We start from the raw sequence: 13,150 nt of genomic DNA on the forward strand, positions 1-13,150 counted from the left end.
TGCACCGTGGTGCAGTGGAAGAACAGGAAGCTGGGAGGCAGAGAACTGGTTCTAATCCTCTCGGGGCCCTGATGAGCCATGGGACCTTGGCCAAGTTATTTCACTGTTGTGGACTTCATATATGATCTTTCCACCCACTCCACTCCTAACGATCCATGACTTCAGCATCCCTGGGTGTTCCTGAGGGTACCAGCAGTGCCCAGGGATGCACCTTTCTTGGAGAGAAGGCCCAGAGCTTAACCTGTGGTGAGGAGGGAGGGCAGCCTGGGGTGAGAGCCTGACTCCCGCGTTCCTGCTCTGCCGCGGAGAGCAGTGCCAGAGACTGGAGGTGCTCCAAAGCCTTAAGACAGCCACTACCCACTTCCTGCCCCAGTGTCCCTAACTGTACGATGAGACCAGCAATAACTTCCAAAAGCAATACTCCCCCAGCACAGAGATAGCTCCTGTTTGGCCTGACTGATCAGGAAAGTTGGTAGAAAGGGCCTGGAGGTAGGGTGGGGAGAGAGAACATCCGAGAGATGAAGTCCTGCCCTGTTGCCCCAGTGGTTTGCCATCTTAGCCCAGGTGGTTCACCTCCCAAGAGGGAGGGGGGGGTTTCCCCGACCCATTTCTGCGAAGGTCATGGGAACACCTTTTGATTTGCAGGCCTCCATTTCTTAAGCAGATTTGAAAGTTGCTAAGATGTTTTGGATGGCGATAGAATGACCCCTTTTTATTTATTCACAGAGATGCTGCAGTTTGTCAGCAATCAAGTTGGAGAGTTCCCTGACTTGTTCTCCGAGCAGCTGTGTGGCTCCTTCCCCAGTGGCAGCGGGGGTGGCGGCAGCGGCGGCAGCAGTGGTGGCAGCGGCAGTGGCAATGGCGGGGGCGGAGCCGTGGACCCCTCCCTGCAGCGGTCCTTCAGCCAGGTCCCTCTACCTTCCTTCTCTCCCTCGGCCGCTTCCCCCCAGGCTCCAGCCCTGCAGGTCAAAGTTCCCCCCACTGCAGTTCCCACCCCACCCAGGGCAACTCCCGTTCTTCAGCCCCGCCCCCAGCCCCAGCCCCAGCCTCCAGCTCAGCTGCAGCAGCAGACGGTGATGATCACCCCGACATTCAGCACGGCTCCCCAGACAAGGATCATCCAGCAGCCTCTGATATACCAGAATGCAGCTACCAGCTTTCAAGGTGATTCAGAAGTCAGATCCCATAGTGACGGGTTGGTTCAAAAGTTCATGTGCCAGTTTGCAGACCTTCTGAGGCAAATCGTTCTGTCCTGTTTGGGGATGACAGAATCCATCGGTTTGGGCCCTGTCTGAAGGGGTTTTTGGTAATGGGCAGTGAGGACAGTGGGTACAGGAACCATTCACATTCTGCCTCTTCAGATACCTTAATATCTATTGTGCCTGCTTCAAGGATACTTGGTCGAAGAATCTGACAAGCATAGTAGACACAGGGCTGTGCTGCTAACTAGGGCTACAGGCTGGAATACAATGAGTCTAGAAACTGACCCAAGCACCAGCCAGCCCTTGGCACCTATAGATTGAGAACCATTCATTCAGCAAACATCTCCTGAGCACGTACTACAGAGAATATATGACTCATAGCAGGTGTTAGGTCTCCGTGCAGCAGGCCTCATACTAGGCCTTCCGTGGGCGGGGGGGCTGAGTGAGTGGCTTTCTCTGCTGTGCTTTGCCCAGTGCCTTTGCATCAGATTTCCCTCCGACCCTTTGGGGAGCCCTGGGCGGGATTGGTATTACTCTGAATTTCAAAGGCTCTGACAGTTCTTCTATGTGCTTCGGGGGGTTTAGGGGCTGTGGGGAGGCAGCAAAGCAAAGAGCTGAGACCGTCATCCCAAAGTGCATTTTCCATTCTTTTCATGAGAGGAAGTGAAGCCCCGTGGAGTTGTTGGTTCTCTGTATCTATGAACTCCCTTGCTGGGTGCAGTCATTTGCTGATTAGCTCCCCTCACCTCCACCCTAGCACCCAGAGCAATAAAATAATCTGTTCTGGTTCTCTCAGAAATTGATGCAGCTCTCATGGAATGTTCTTGTTACCTAGATTAGCTTGTAAATGGTCGTGCACATCTTCTTCAGCAGCAGGTGGGGAGTCGGGAGCGTTCTGAGGCACCCTGTCCTCGGTTATTACTGCAGCTACAGTGACAACAGAGTGCATTTCTCGTCCATGTGACTTTTCCCTCCTCTTCTCCCAAGTCCTTCAGCCTCAAGTCCAAAGCCTAGTGACATCCTCCCAGGTGCAGCCAGTCACCATCCAGCAGCAGGTGCAGACGGTGCAGGCCCAGCGGGTGCTGACGCAGACGGCCAATGGCACGCTGCAGACCCTCGCCCCGGCCACGGTACAGACAGTTGCTGCCCCCCAGGTGCAGCAGGTCCCGGTAGGTGGCTGGTGAGGACCCAGGGAGGCACCGGTTGGGGCTGGTCTTTGGTTGAAGGTGTGGTCCACATACTCAGAAGGATCAGCGGAGTGTAAGGGAGCAGCATTTGGGGTGCCTGGGCCCTGTGAGGCACCAGTGAGCTCAGAATGGAGACCTGGCTAAGGTCTCATCTGTAGGTGTAGACTGGCCCTCACAGCCTCCGTAAATGCAGGTGGATTGTGATATTTAAGCATCCGATGGGTGTAAAACTGGAAAGAGGTGTGCTAAGGTATTTCTGAGTCATGTATCATAGTGGACCATATTTTCTTATTACCAAGGTCATTAATTAATCTTTGGAAAAAAAAAATCCAGGCTCTTCCTTTCTGCTTCTCAGCCATGTTCCTGGCTTTCCTGAGTTTGTCCAAAATCGGACCTCCCTCCCCTCCACCACCCCCCACTCTGCCCCTGCCAGGTGCTGGCACTGCCGTCTTCGAAGCCTTTCACCCTTAAAACCCAGGACCCTCTTTAGCTATACTCTTTCTCCGTCTCAACCCAGTAATCAAGTTGTGTTCTCGGTTTTAGGAACATGTTATTTTTTCATTCTTTCCCGGAGGGAGTCTCTGTGTAGTAAGAAAGTAAGGCAAAATAGAAAAATAATACTGCCTTCCTTTTCCTTTTCTTCATTCTCCATCCAGGTCCTGGTACAGCCTCAGATCATCAAGACAGATTCCCTTGTTTTGACCACACTAAAGACAGATGGCAGCCCTGTCATGGCCGCAGTCCAGAACCCAGCCCTCACCGCCCTCACCACCCCCATCCAGACAGCTGCCCTTCAAGTACCAGTAAGAGTTGCCTTCCTCCCTGTCCTCCCTTCTCCCCTCTCTTCCTCCTTTCTTGGAGGCATTAGGCCTCAGAGATGTTAACAAAGCCTCTACACAGGGTGGGCAGGTGCAGAAGCTCCATGGAATGTGTCACATTGCAAATATACCCCCTTTTAGTCTTTTTTAACTCCCGGTTCCTGGGCAGCACCTCTATACAGGGCCATCAGTATGGAGGACTCTTAGGTCCTGCTGATGGCGGTTTGGCTTCTGAAGGACCCCAGGCCCACCAGGCAGGGTGGGGCTCCAAGGTGAGGGACATGGAAGGCACCCATCCTTGGGTTGTAGGGCCACAGCTGTTTTCAGCATCTTGCGGCAGGAGAGTCCAATAGAGTCAAAGGTGATCAGAATTTGGAAGTAAGTTTTATTCATAGAAGCCAAGAACTGGAAACAGCCCACACGTCCAGAAAGAGCTATTGATACATACAGCTGCCGAACCTCAGAAACAGTGTGTTGAGCAAAAAGATGCCTGTCACAAAAGAATTCATGCTGATGATTCCATTTACATGAAATTCAAGAAGAGGGAAAACTAAGCTGTGGCGATAGAGGTCAGAGCAGTGACTGCAAGAGGGAGAAGGGACAGGCGAAACTGAAAAGAGGCACGAGAACTTTCTAAGGGGATAGAAATGGTCTGTGTCTTGGTCTGGATTATCTTAGTTACACGTCGTATCCAAACATTAAAACTCCGTCACACACTTAAAATGTGTGTTTTTTATTACGTGTGAATTATTTCTTAATGAGTGGTGAAGTTGAGTGGCTTCTTATTTGTTCATTGGCCGTTTGGATATTGAGGTCGTTTAGTGAAGAAGATAAAACTAAAATTAGTAAAAATAGAAACAGAGGAAAGCAGAGCTGAGGGGGAAGGAGGAAGGCCTCTACAGTTGGCCTGCTTATCTAATAGGATGGCTCTGTCAGTTCTGCCCTTGTGCATTTTGATGGCCAAATTATGTTAGGAAATGAAGCAAGTGACTGCACTGTCATAGGAAAGGAAAAGATGTATCCCACACCAAGAGTAAGTTTTCCTTATATGCGAGCTCAGAGGTGGTTAATGGTTTGCCCGCAAGGCAGAAATCATATGACTTGTTTCGGGTACCCCTAGATCAAAGGTTGAAACCTACTTATCCATGTTAATCCTATTGTGGTGTGGTTTGTTGACAGTGGTTCTGAAAGGGGCCTAGTAAGTAAGGTACCAGGGCTCCTGCAGCTTCCTGGGGCCTGACTTAATTGAGGAGAGGGGTCAGACCAGGCAATGCCACATGGCCAAGGCCAGCAGGTTTGTGCTGTGAAGTTGCTTGACTCAGACTGACCACGGGGTAACTCTGCCCCGTTTCTGTGCTTGTTCTAGACTCTGGTGGGCAGCAATGGGACCATTTTGACCACAATGCCTGTGATGATGGGGCAAGAGAAAGTGCCCATTAAGCAGGTACCGGGGGGAGTCAAGCAGTTGGAGCCCCCCAAAGAAGGAGAAAGGCGGACGACTCACAACATCATTGAGAAGCGGTATCGCTCCTCTATCAATGACAAAATCATCGAGTTGAAAGACCTGGTCATGGGGACGGATGCCAAGGTAGGTGCCAAGCAAAATGGTATTTCATGTCCCACCATTTGCCCTCCACTGGTCTTTACTGTGGGAATTTTGGAAGACCCAGATCCAGTGAGTGAACGTAGGGATGGTTTAGAGGTGCTTTCTTATTAATTAAAGCATCTTGGGGTTTTTTCAAGATTATAAAATATTAACCAACATAAGGGAACTGTTGGGGATTGGAAAGGCAGTGACCTGCCTAGACCTTTGAGACTGCTTTGCAGTGATCATGGGTCCCTGTAGCCCAGGCAGAGGACTGCCCCCTGCTCACCAGCAGGCAGATGCAGGATGTGTGTACCGTGGAGTCGGCTGGTGGCGTTGCCACCATATGTTTAATTGTGTTCAGGGGTGGTTGGCAATACCGTACCTTTGAGGGAGGAGACGAAATGGAGATTGGGTCTTTAACAGCAAATAGAGGAAATAGATTTTTCATTATTTCTGGTGTTTCAATGAATGTGTCTTCTGTCGTGTAGGTGTTTTGTGTTGTTTTTTTTTTTTTAACCTGTTATCTGTTTATCTTCATCTCTATTTTTTAAATTATTTTTTTTGTTATTTAATTTTTTGCTTCCTCATCTCTGTTTTGAAAGAAAATTTTATATTCCTTGTAGCCTATAGATCTGAAATGTACTAATATAACTTTACTTAAGGTAGCTATCCAGCAATGCTCTGGTCTTTGGTCGTTTGTTTTCTTTAATGTCTTTTGGTTCCTGGCGCCTGGGTGGCTCAGTCGGTTAAGCATCCGACTTCGGCAGGTCGTCGTCTCACGGTTCGTGAGTTCCGGCCCCTCGTCAGGCTCTATGCTGACAGCTCAGAGCCTAGAGCCTGCTTCAGGTTCTGTGACTCCTCCTCTCTCTGCCCCTCCCCTACTCGTACTTTCTGTCTCTGTCGCTCTCTCTCCCAAAAATAAACATTTTAAAAAATTAAAAAAATAAAGTTTTGTTTTGGTTCCAAGATTATTATAAGAAGTGGGAGTACTAGCTAATTTCTATTTATCGAGTGTCACTATGCATCAGACCAGGGGCTACTCTCTTTACATGTATTATCTCATTTTACCCTCACTACAAGCCTGTGATTCATATATTATCATTATCCTCATTTTAAGGACGAGGAAAATGAGGTTCACAGATGTTGGGTAACTTGTCCTGGGTTGCACAGCTAACCAGTGAGTGAGGCAGCATCTGAACCTGGAGCCACGCCTTCACCCCATGAGCTCTGGGTCTCTCCCCTCTCGCTCTGCAGCCTGCAGCGATGCCACTGTGTTTTCACCCATCTTCCTTCCCAGATGCACAAGTCTGGCGTCCTGAGGAAGGCCATTGACTACATCAAATACCTGCAGCAGGTTAATCATAAACTGCGCCAGGAGAACATGGTGCTGAAGCTGGCAAATCAGAAAAACAGTGAGTAAGCTCACTTCCGGTTGTAGAAGTCCTGTGCTGGGCACTGGGGAGGACCCACTGATGTGTACAGGGTGCCTTCAGAGGTGAAGCAAGAGCAAGGACCAGGTGCCCCTCACCCAGCCCAGCCCTGGCCCAGGCGGGGCTCTGTAGAAACAGACCATTTGCCAGATGTGGTTTTCTTTGCAGAGCTCCTGAAGGGCATCGACCTAGGCAGCCTGGTGGACAATGATGTGGAGCTGAAGATCGATGACTTTAATCAGAATGTCCTTCTGATGTCCCCTCCGGCCTCTGACTCAGGGTCGCAGGCTGGCTTCTCCCCCTATTCCATCGACTCTGAGCCAGGAAGCCCTCTGTTGGATGATGCAAAGGTATGAGCTTCTGAAATCCCCTGATCCTGGGATCTTCCCCATCTCTCCTGAGTTAATTGTGGAAGAAGCTGCCAGCAGGGGCCAGGCCAGGTGTTGAGAGGACCGGGGCTGGAGAAGACTAGGAATTCAATGAAATTAGTCAGGTCCTCCTGTCTCCCCCACCCCCACAGAATCTGCTTAACTGGTTCAATGTCGTCTGATCTTAACTGGTCCTTGCTGAAAGAGCCCATCTGAGAGGATTAAGGGCCAGATTCAGAACGGGAACACACAGCAGCTGTCACGCCAGCACGAGGAGTTGCCGGAGGCACCTCATTACATCCTTCGCCCATAATGGGCCTGGCAAGACCACTTTTTGAGGTTGTTCAGTTGGTTTAGGGCAAGGCTGCCTCTGGGTCCTCTTCTGGAAATGATTACAATTTGCAATCTAACAAAAAACATTCCAACCCAGGGCCTTTAATTGTCAAAGAAAGCCCCTGGCAATTGTTTAATGGAATTAGCCAAAAGAGGCTCGAGCCTAATGATCTAGCCTGGGGAACCTGCGGAGACCATTGGCAATTTCTGACTTCGAAAGCGCAAGCTTCCCTCGTAGCCTAAGTTTTTGATCAAACTGTTGTAGTAACACGTACTTGATTTTACTGACGGAGCTCTAGTTTTGAAATATTTCATAAATGTGATTCTGTTTGATAACAAAAGACCATATGGTAGATACGCTGAATTAGCTAGGTGTCTGTCCTCAGAGGACATTTTCAGATGGCTTTCAAATATCGAAAAGGAGTGGGGTAGTATGTGCACTCTGGGATCCAGGGAGTTCTGGCTCTAGGCTTCCTCCCTTAGAGGAAGGCTCCCCGGGCAGGCAGGCCTCTGCCTCCAGTTGTCCCTCCGTGAAATGGGGAGGGAAGAAAAGCAACATGATGCTTTTACAATAGGCAGACTCCCGCAAGCAGATCCATACTGAAGTTGGACACCTTTAATCAACTGTGCTGATGTTTAATTTACACACAGTAAAACACACCTGCATGCAGTTTGTTGAGTTTTAACAAGTATAGACGCTTATGTAACTATCACTGTAATCAAGATATTTCCATCACCCCCAAAGCCCGTTCATATACCATGGCAGGTAGTTCACACAACCCCCTCCAGCCTCAGACAGCTACTGATCTGCTTTCTGCCATGTCCGATGAGTTTGTCTGTTGTGGAATTCTACAGAAACAAAATCATGCATAATGTTCTCTTCTGTGACAGAACTCTGTTTTATAAGTAGGACTCCTCTACCTTTGGTCTTCAGAACATGTCCTTGTCTCGGGTGGCAAGAGGGCGAGCGTGCCAGGGTTTGAGAAGCAGTGGGAGAGCTGTGGACTTCTTAGTTGGCCTCCTGGCTCTATTCCTGTCTGATTTGGTGGTCTTAAATTTAAATCTCCCAGTCTGATTCCAGTACATATATAAATGTTAGTAAAATGCTGCAAAAACCCATGTGATGTTCATTCCAATCTCTCTCCCCTGTCTTGAAGGTCAAAGATGAGCCGGACTCTCCTCCTGTAGCCCTGGGCATGGTGGACCGCTCTCGAATTCTGCTGTGTGTCCTCACCTTCCTGTGCCTCTCCTTTAACCCCCTGACTGCCCTGCTGCGGTGGAGAGGGGCCCCCAGCTCTGACCAGCACCCGTACTCTGGCTCCGGCCGCAGCATACTGTCCCTTGAGTCAGGTAGGTAGAGGGCCCTTCGTGCCACCAAAGCATGGGTGGGCTGCCGTGGCAGGAGATGGGCCCTGCGTGTGCAAAATGCTCTGCTCATTCACGGGGTCCCGAAGAGCTTTTGTCGCAGGCCTGGTAGGGACTGGCATAAGTCACATTTTGGAAGTAGCAGGGCAAGCCCAAGATAGAACAGAACAAATCAGGAACCCACACTGCTGTTGTCATGGGGGCAGGGATAAGGGAAATGGGGGTATACCTATTTGAAGGAAGATGTGATATTTTTGCCTGAGTCATGAAACCAGTGGTCCGACCCCACCTTGACTAACACAGACTTTTGTGGCACCCAGCTCCATAATGACAAGGGCTACAGGGTTCCTGTTTAGGCTACAGAACTGTCCCAGATTTGCTGATAGCGATCCCTACCTAAAGCATTTAGACATTGTTACTAAATGAAGCAGTCTTGTCATCCACACTTCTTCTGAAATTGAGGTAGAAGGCTCTTACTTGTCAAATGCTGGGGGTCACGAGGTGCCCTGCGGTCCCCTACGGCTGCTCTGGGAGGCCTTTCCTCCTGGCTCAGCTGAGATGTTCCTCTTTAGGCTCCGGGGGCTGGTTTGACTGGATGATGCCAACGATCCTCTTATGGCTGGTGAATGGTGTGATTGTCCTGAGCGTCTTTGTGAAGCTGCTGGTCCACGGGGAGCCAGTGATCCGGCCACATTCACGCTCCTCAGTCACCTTCTGGAGGCACCGAAAGCAGGCAGACCTGGACCTCGCCAGGGTGAGTCCTGCCGTCCACCTCTCCCCTTCCTCACCCTGGCTCAGCTGATAACTCAGTGACTTACATTGAGTAGCCAGTGTATAAAGTCCTGTCATAGGTGCTTGGGGGTGGCAAGAGCGGGACGGGACCCTGCCCCTGACAGTCACAGGGCAGCAGGTGAGAGGACACCTATGTGTCAGTGATTCCGTGGACATGGGTGGATCTGCAGTCTGTGCTGTGACAGAGAAAGAAGAAAGTGCTGCGGGGGTTGGGGCAGGAAAGACAAATTCTGGCCGAGGGAATCTGGGACCTGAGCAGAGAGTGGTCAGGGAGGGAGGACCTTCCAGGTGGAGAAGTCTTGAATAGATGGGATATTTGGGGACCAGCAGGTGGGTCAGTATGTCTGGAGTTATAGGATATGTCTGGGACAGGTGAGGGCTAAGGCTGGAAGTGTATCTAGGGCCCAAATTGGAGAGGTCTTTGACTAGTAACTGATTTGGGGATTTTTTCCCCAAGGAGAACCAGGAAGGTTTTTGAGCAGGAAAATTAGCTGAATGTTTTCTTTTGAAATCAATAAAGAGGGGCGCCTGGGTGGCTCGGTCAGTTAAGCATCAAACTTCAGCTCAGGTCATGATCTCACAGTTCGTTGGTTCAAGCCCCCCATCCGGCTCTCTGCTGACTGCCTGGAGCCTGCTTCAGATTCTGTGTCTCCCTCTCTCTCTGCCCCTCCACCACTTGAGCTGTTTTTCTTTCTCTCTCTCTCGCAGAAGTAAACAAACATTTAAAAAGAAAAAATAGGGGCGCCTGGGTGGCTCAGTCGGTTAAGCGTCCAACTTCGGCTCAGGTCATGATCTCGCGGTCCGTGAGTTCGAGCTCTGTGTCAGGCTCTGTGCTGACAGCTCAGAGCCTGGAGCCTGTTTCAGATTCTGTGTCTCTCTTCTCTCTGCCCCTCCCCTATTCACGCTCTGTCTCTCTCTGTCTCAAAAATAAATAAACGTTAAATTTTTTTTTTTTTTTTTAAATAGAAATTAAAAAAAAAAATAGAAATCAACAGGGGCGCCTGGGTGGCTCAGTCAGTTAAGCGTCCGACTTCAGCTCAGGTCATGGTCTCATGGTTCACGAGTTCGAGCCCCATGTTGGGCTCTGTGCTGACAGCTCAGAGCCTAGAGCCTGCTTTGGATTCTGTGTCTCCCTCTCTCTCTGCACCTCCCCCACTTCCACTCTGTCTTTCTCACTCAAAATAAGTAAACATTAAAAGAAAAAAATTCTTTTTAAGTAAAAAAAAAAAAATAGAAAATAGAAAAAATAGAAATCAACAAAGGAAAATTTATGGGGAGGATTCTGGGGCACACACTCTTCAAAGGAAGAGTTAAACGTCACATGTCAGAGGCACCAGAAGCAGAACAGTCCTTGGCTGCAGTACACTACAGGCCACCCTCCCCTCCTGCGGGCTGCAGTGCCCACAAGAGAGAATCTGATTGACCAGCCTGGAGCTGTCAGCCATGCCGAGGGCTGTGGGTACTGGAATGTAGATGTGGTTGTTGGGGGCCTATCCCCTGAAGCGGGACTATTCCCAGAAAAAAAGCATTTCAAGATGTGTGTCTTAAAGGCAGGTTCAGGTCTGTGTTTAATGAATGTCATTCTGGCAGCTGTGTGAAGTGTGGGGTTGGGAGGAGGGGGCACCGAATACACAGAGGCAGGGTCGCGGCTCCTGGAATAGACCTGTCGAGAGGTGGCAAGAACCTGGAATGGAAAGGAAAGACTGACTTGGGAAATATTTGAGCCGTAAAGTGGAATGGAAATGATGTGGCATTGACTCCAGGGTCGGGAGCCCTGGAGCTGTGGGATCCTCTGTGTGAGCGGTGTTACTTGAAGTGCCGTGAGCGGGCCCTGGGGGTGAGAAGGGACCAGGAGGCAGGTGTGTTCTAACACACCAGAGTGTGTTAGAAGCTGTGCATCAGCTGGGAGAGGGTGCTCCCTTTGTCCCGATCCACTTCCCATAATGGTGCAGGGAGGAGATACGGGTGTCGTGCTCACCACAGGACACGGGAAAGGAGAGGATGGCTTCGTTCTGTTTCCCATTGATGAGAGAAACAGACAGAAAGAGGTCTTCCAATACAGAGCCATAGATTCTCCATTAGAACCTCTCAGGCTGGCAAAGAGTAGTTCATCCAGATCCTTGGTTACAGTAGTTTTGCCATGTGTTTGTCTAAAGCGGGGGTTCTCAGAGAGAGGCGGTTTCTATAGGTGGGGGAGGGTGGGGCTGGAGGACTAAGAATTTGCATTTCTGACAAGAGCCCAGGGGCTGACGCTACTTGTCTCCAGGAACCACACTTTGAGAACGTAAAAGCCTAAAAGATCATCTAAATCCATTTTATCATCTTACGTATAAAACTACTACGGGAATTTGTGAATAGTATTTGATCATAGATAGACCACAGTACAATCCCAATTTAGTAAAAAAAAGCCAGGAGAAAACATATGAAAATGTCAGCAATCATTCTTTCTGGGGGATAAGGTTCCTAGTGATTTGTTTACTCTGATAATCTAGGGAGTGAAGGGAGGGTAAAAGTTTTTGGTAAAGCAAAATAAAAAGGCCACAGCAAGGCCAGTGAACATTATACCTCTTGCTGCTTTCTAGGGGGATTTTGCGGCTGCCGCGGCCAATCTACAGACCTGCCTGTCAGTGTTGGGCCGGGCGCTGCCCACCTCCCGCCTGGACCTGGCCTGCAGCCTCTCCTGGAATGTGATTCGCTACAGCCTGCAGAAGTTGCGCCTGGTGCGTTGGCTGCTCAAGAAGGTCTTCCAGCGCCGGCGGGCCACCCCAGCCACTGCAGCGGGCTTCGAGGACGAAGCTAAGGCCAGCGCCCGGGACGCAGCCCTGGCCTATCACAGGCTGCACCAGCTGCACATCACAGGTGAGGCGGGGGGTGCGGCTCCCACTGCCGGCTGGCCTTAAGGTGCCCCGTGCCGTCTCCACCCTGGCTTGGTTTGCCAGTTTTTGGTCCCAGTTGAAGCCCTTTTTACACTACTCTTCTCGAATGGTTAGACAGGCCTTCCACCCACACTCATGGCTGTAAAGATAGCTCGTTACTGCAGCTCATCAGTTTAAGATGCACAGTTTTTCACATTAACATCTCTACCCTTGGGTTGCGTCCCTTATTTACACAGTGATATGGAATCACAGAGATATGGAATGGGTGAATTGGCACTGTTTTTTCCTTAGTGGTACCTAAAATTAATAGTAAACTTAAAATTGATGTCATCTTAGATTCAATGGAATGTCATTTATTTCTTTCAACAAACTCCTGCTCTAAGGATAGGCAGGCTGGTCAGCAAGTGAATGACAGTTTAGTGTGGTAGTGGTAGCAGAGGATGGGGCTTCGGTCGGGAGGCGGGAGGGAGGGGGTAATTGTTGAGGAGGGTTTCAGGAAGCTTTCTGAAAAGTCTTGGCTTTGCATGGCAGGATGCGTAGAGGACGCCAGCTGCGTGGAAGGGGATGTGCCTTCCAGGCAGAAGGACATTCCCAGGGAGGAGCCCCTCCTGGGGGCTGGAACTATACCAGCTGGGATAGTTCCCATCACTCATTCCCTCCACATTTGCTGAATGCTCTGTGCACCTGGCTTTATACAAGGCACTGAGAGGACAGGTGACTAAAGTATGGTCCCCACATTGCTTCCATCCTCCCTCCCCTGAAAAGAGAAAGCCAGATTGTGCCTCTTGAGGGAGACCAACACCCGATGCCTGTGCAGAACAAAGTGTAAGGGCTGATAAAAAGACGGGGCAGGCAGGGTGGCCCCGTGGGAAGAACGTGGGGCTGATGAGGTCAGGAGGCCTGGCTTGGCCACCGTCTGGACCTTTGACATGGGGCCACCCCTGAAGCTGAGCCTCCCTTAGCAAAACGAGGGGACTGCTCGCCCTAGCTACCTCCCAGCCCTGTAGTGCGGACCAAAGCAAGAAACAGCATGAAAGCCTCGCAGCCTTGATGAGCCCCCGTGCCTGTGCAAGGACACTTTGGCCCGTGACTTCAAGGTCACACCATGTGAGCTGTGCGACCCTCATATGGGAGGTGTAGTAAGCTTTTCCTAGCCTTCCACCTACTAACCCGTGATGTGTCTGGCTGTCC

At 50.3% G+C, this 13,150-nt stretch overlaps 1 protein-coding gene across 1 annotated transcript in view; it reads left to right on the plus strand.

Annotated features, from left to right (window-relative positions):
- The window catches only part of SREBF2 (sterol regulatory element binding transcription factor 2), a 58,201-nt gene that overhangs the window by 23,764 nt on the left and 21,287 nt on the right, over nt 1-13,150 (plus strand). The window contains 9 exon segments of the mRNA XM_042947970.1: nt 727-1,164; nt 2,190-2,371; nt 3,046-3,192; nt 4,574-4,795; nt 6,093-6,207; nt 6,394-6,575; nt 8,084-8,276; nt 8,864-9,045; nt 11,666-11,942. Of these exon segments, the coding sequence (XP_042803904.1) occupies nt 727-1,164; nt 2,190-2,371; nt 3,046-3,192; nt 4,574-4,795; nt 6,093-6,207; nt 6,394-6,575; nt 8,084-8,276; nt 8,864-9,045; nt 11,666-11,942 (1,938 nt within the window).

Source organism: Panthera leo, chromosome B4 (genome assembly GCF_018350215.1).
Source record: "Panthera leo isolate Ple1 chromosome B4, P.leo_Ple1_pat1.1, whole genome shotgun sequence".
Classification (NCBI taxonomy): domain Eukaryota; kingdom Metazoa; phylum Chordata; class Mammalia; order Carnivora; family Felidae; genus Panthera; species Panthera leo.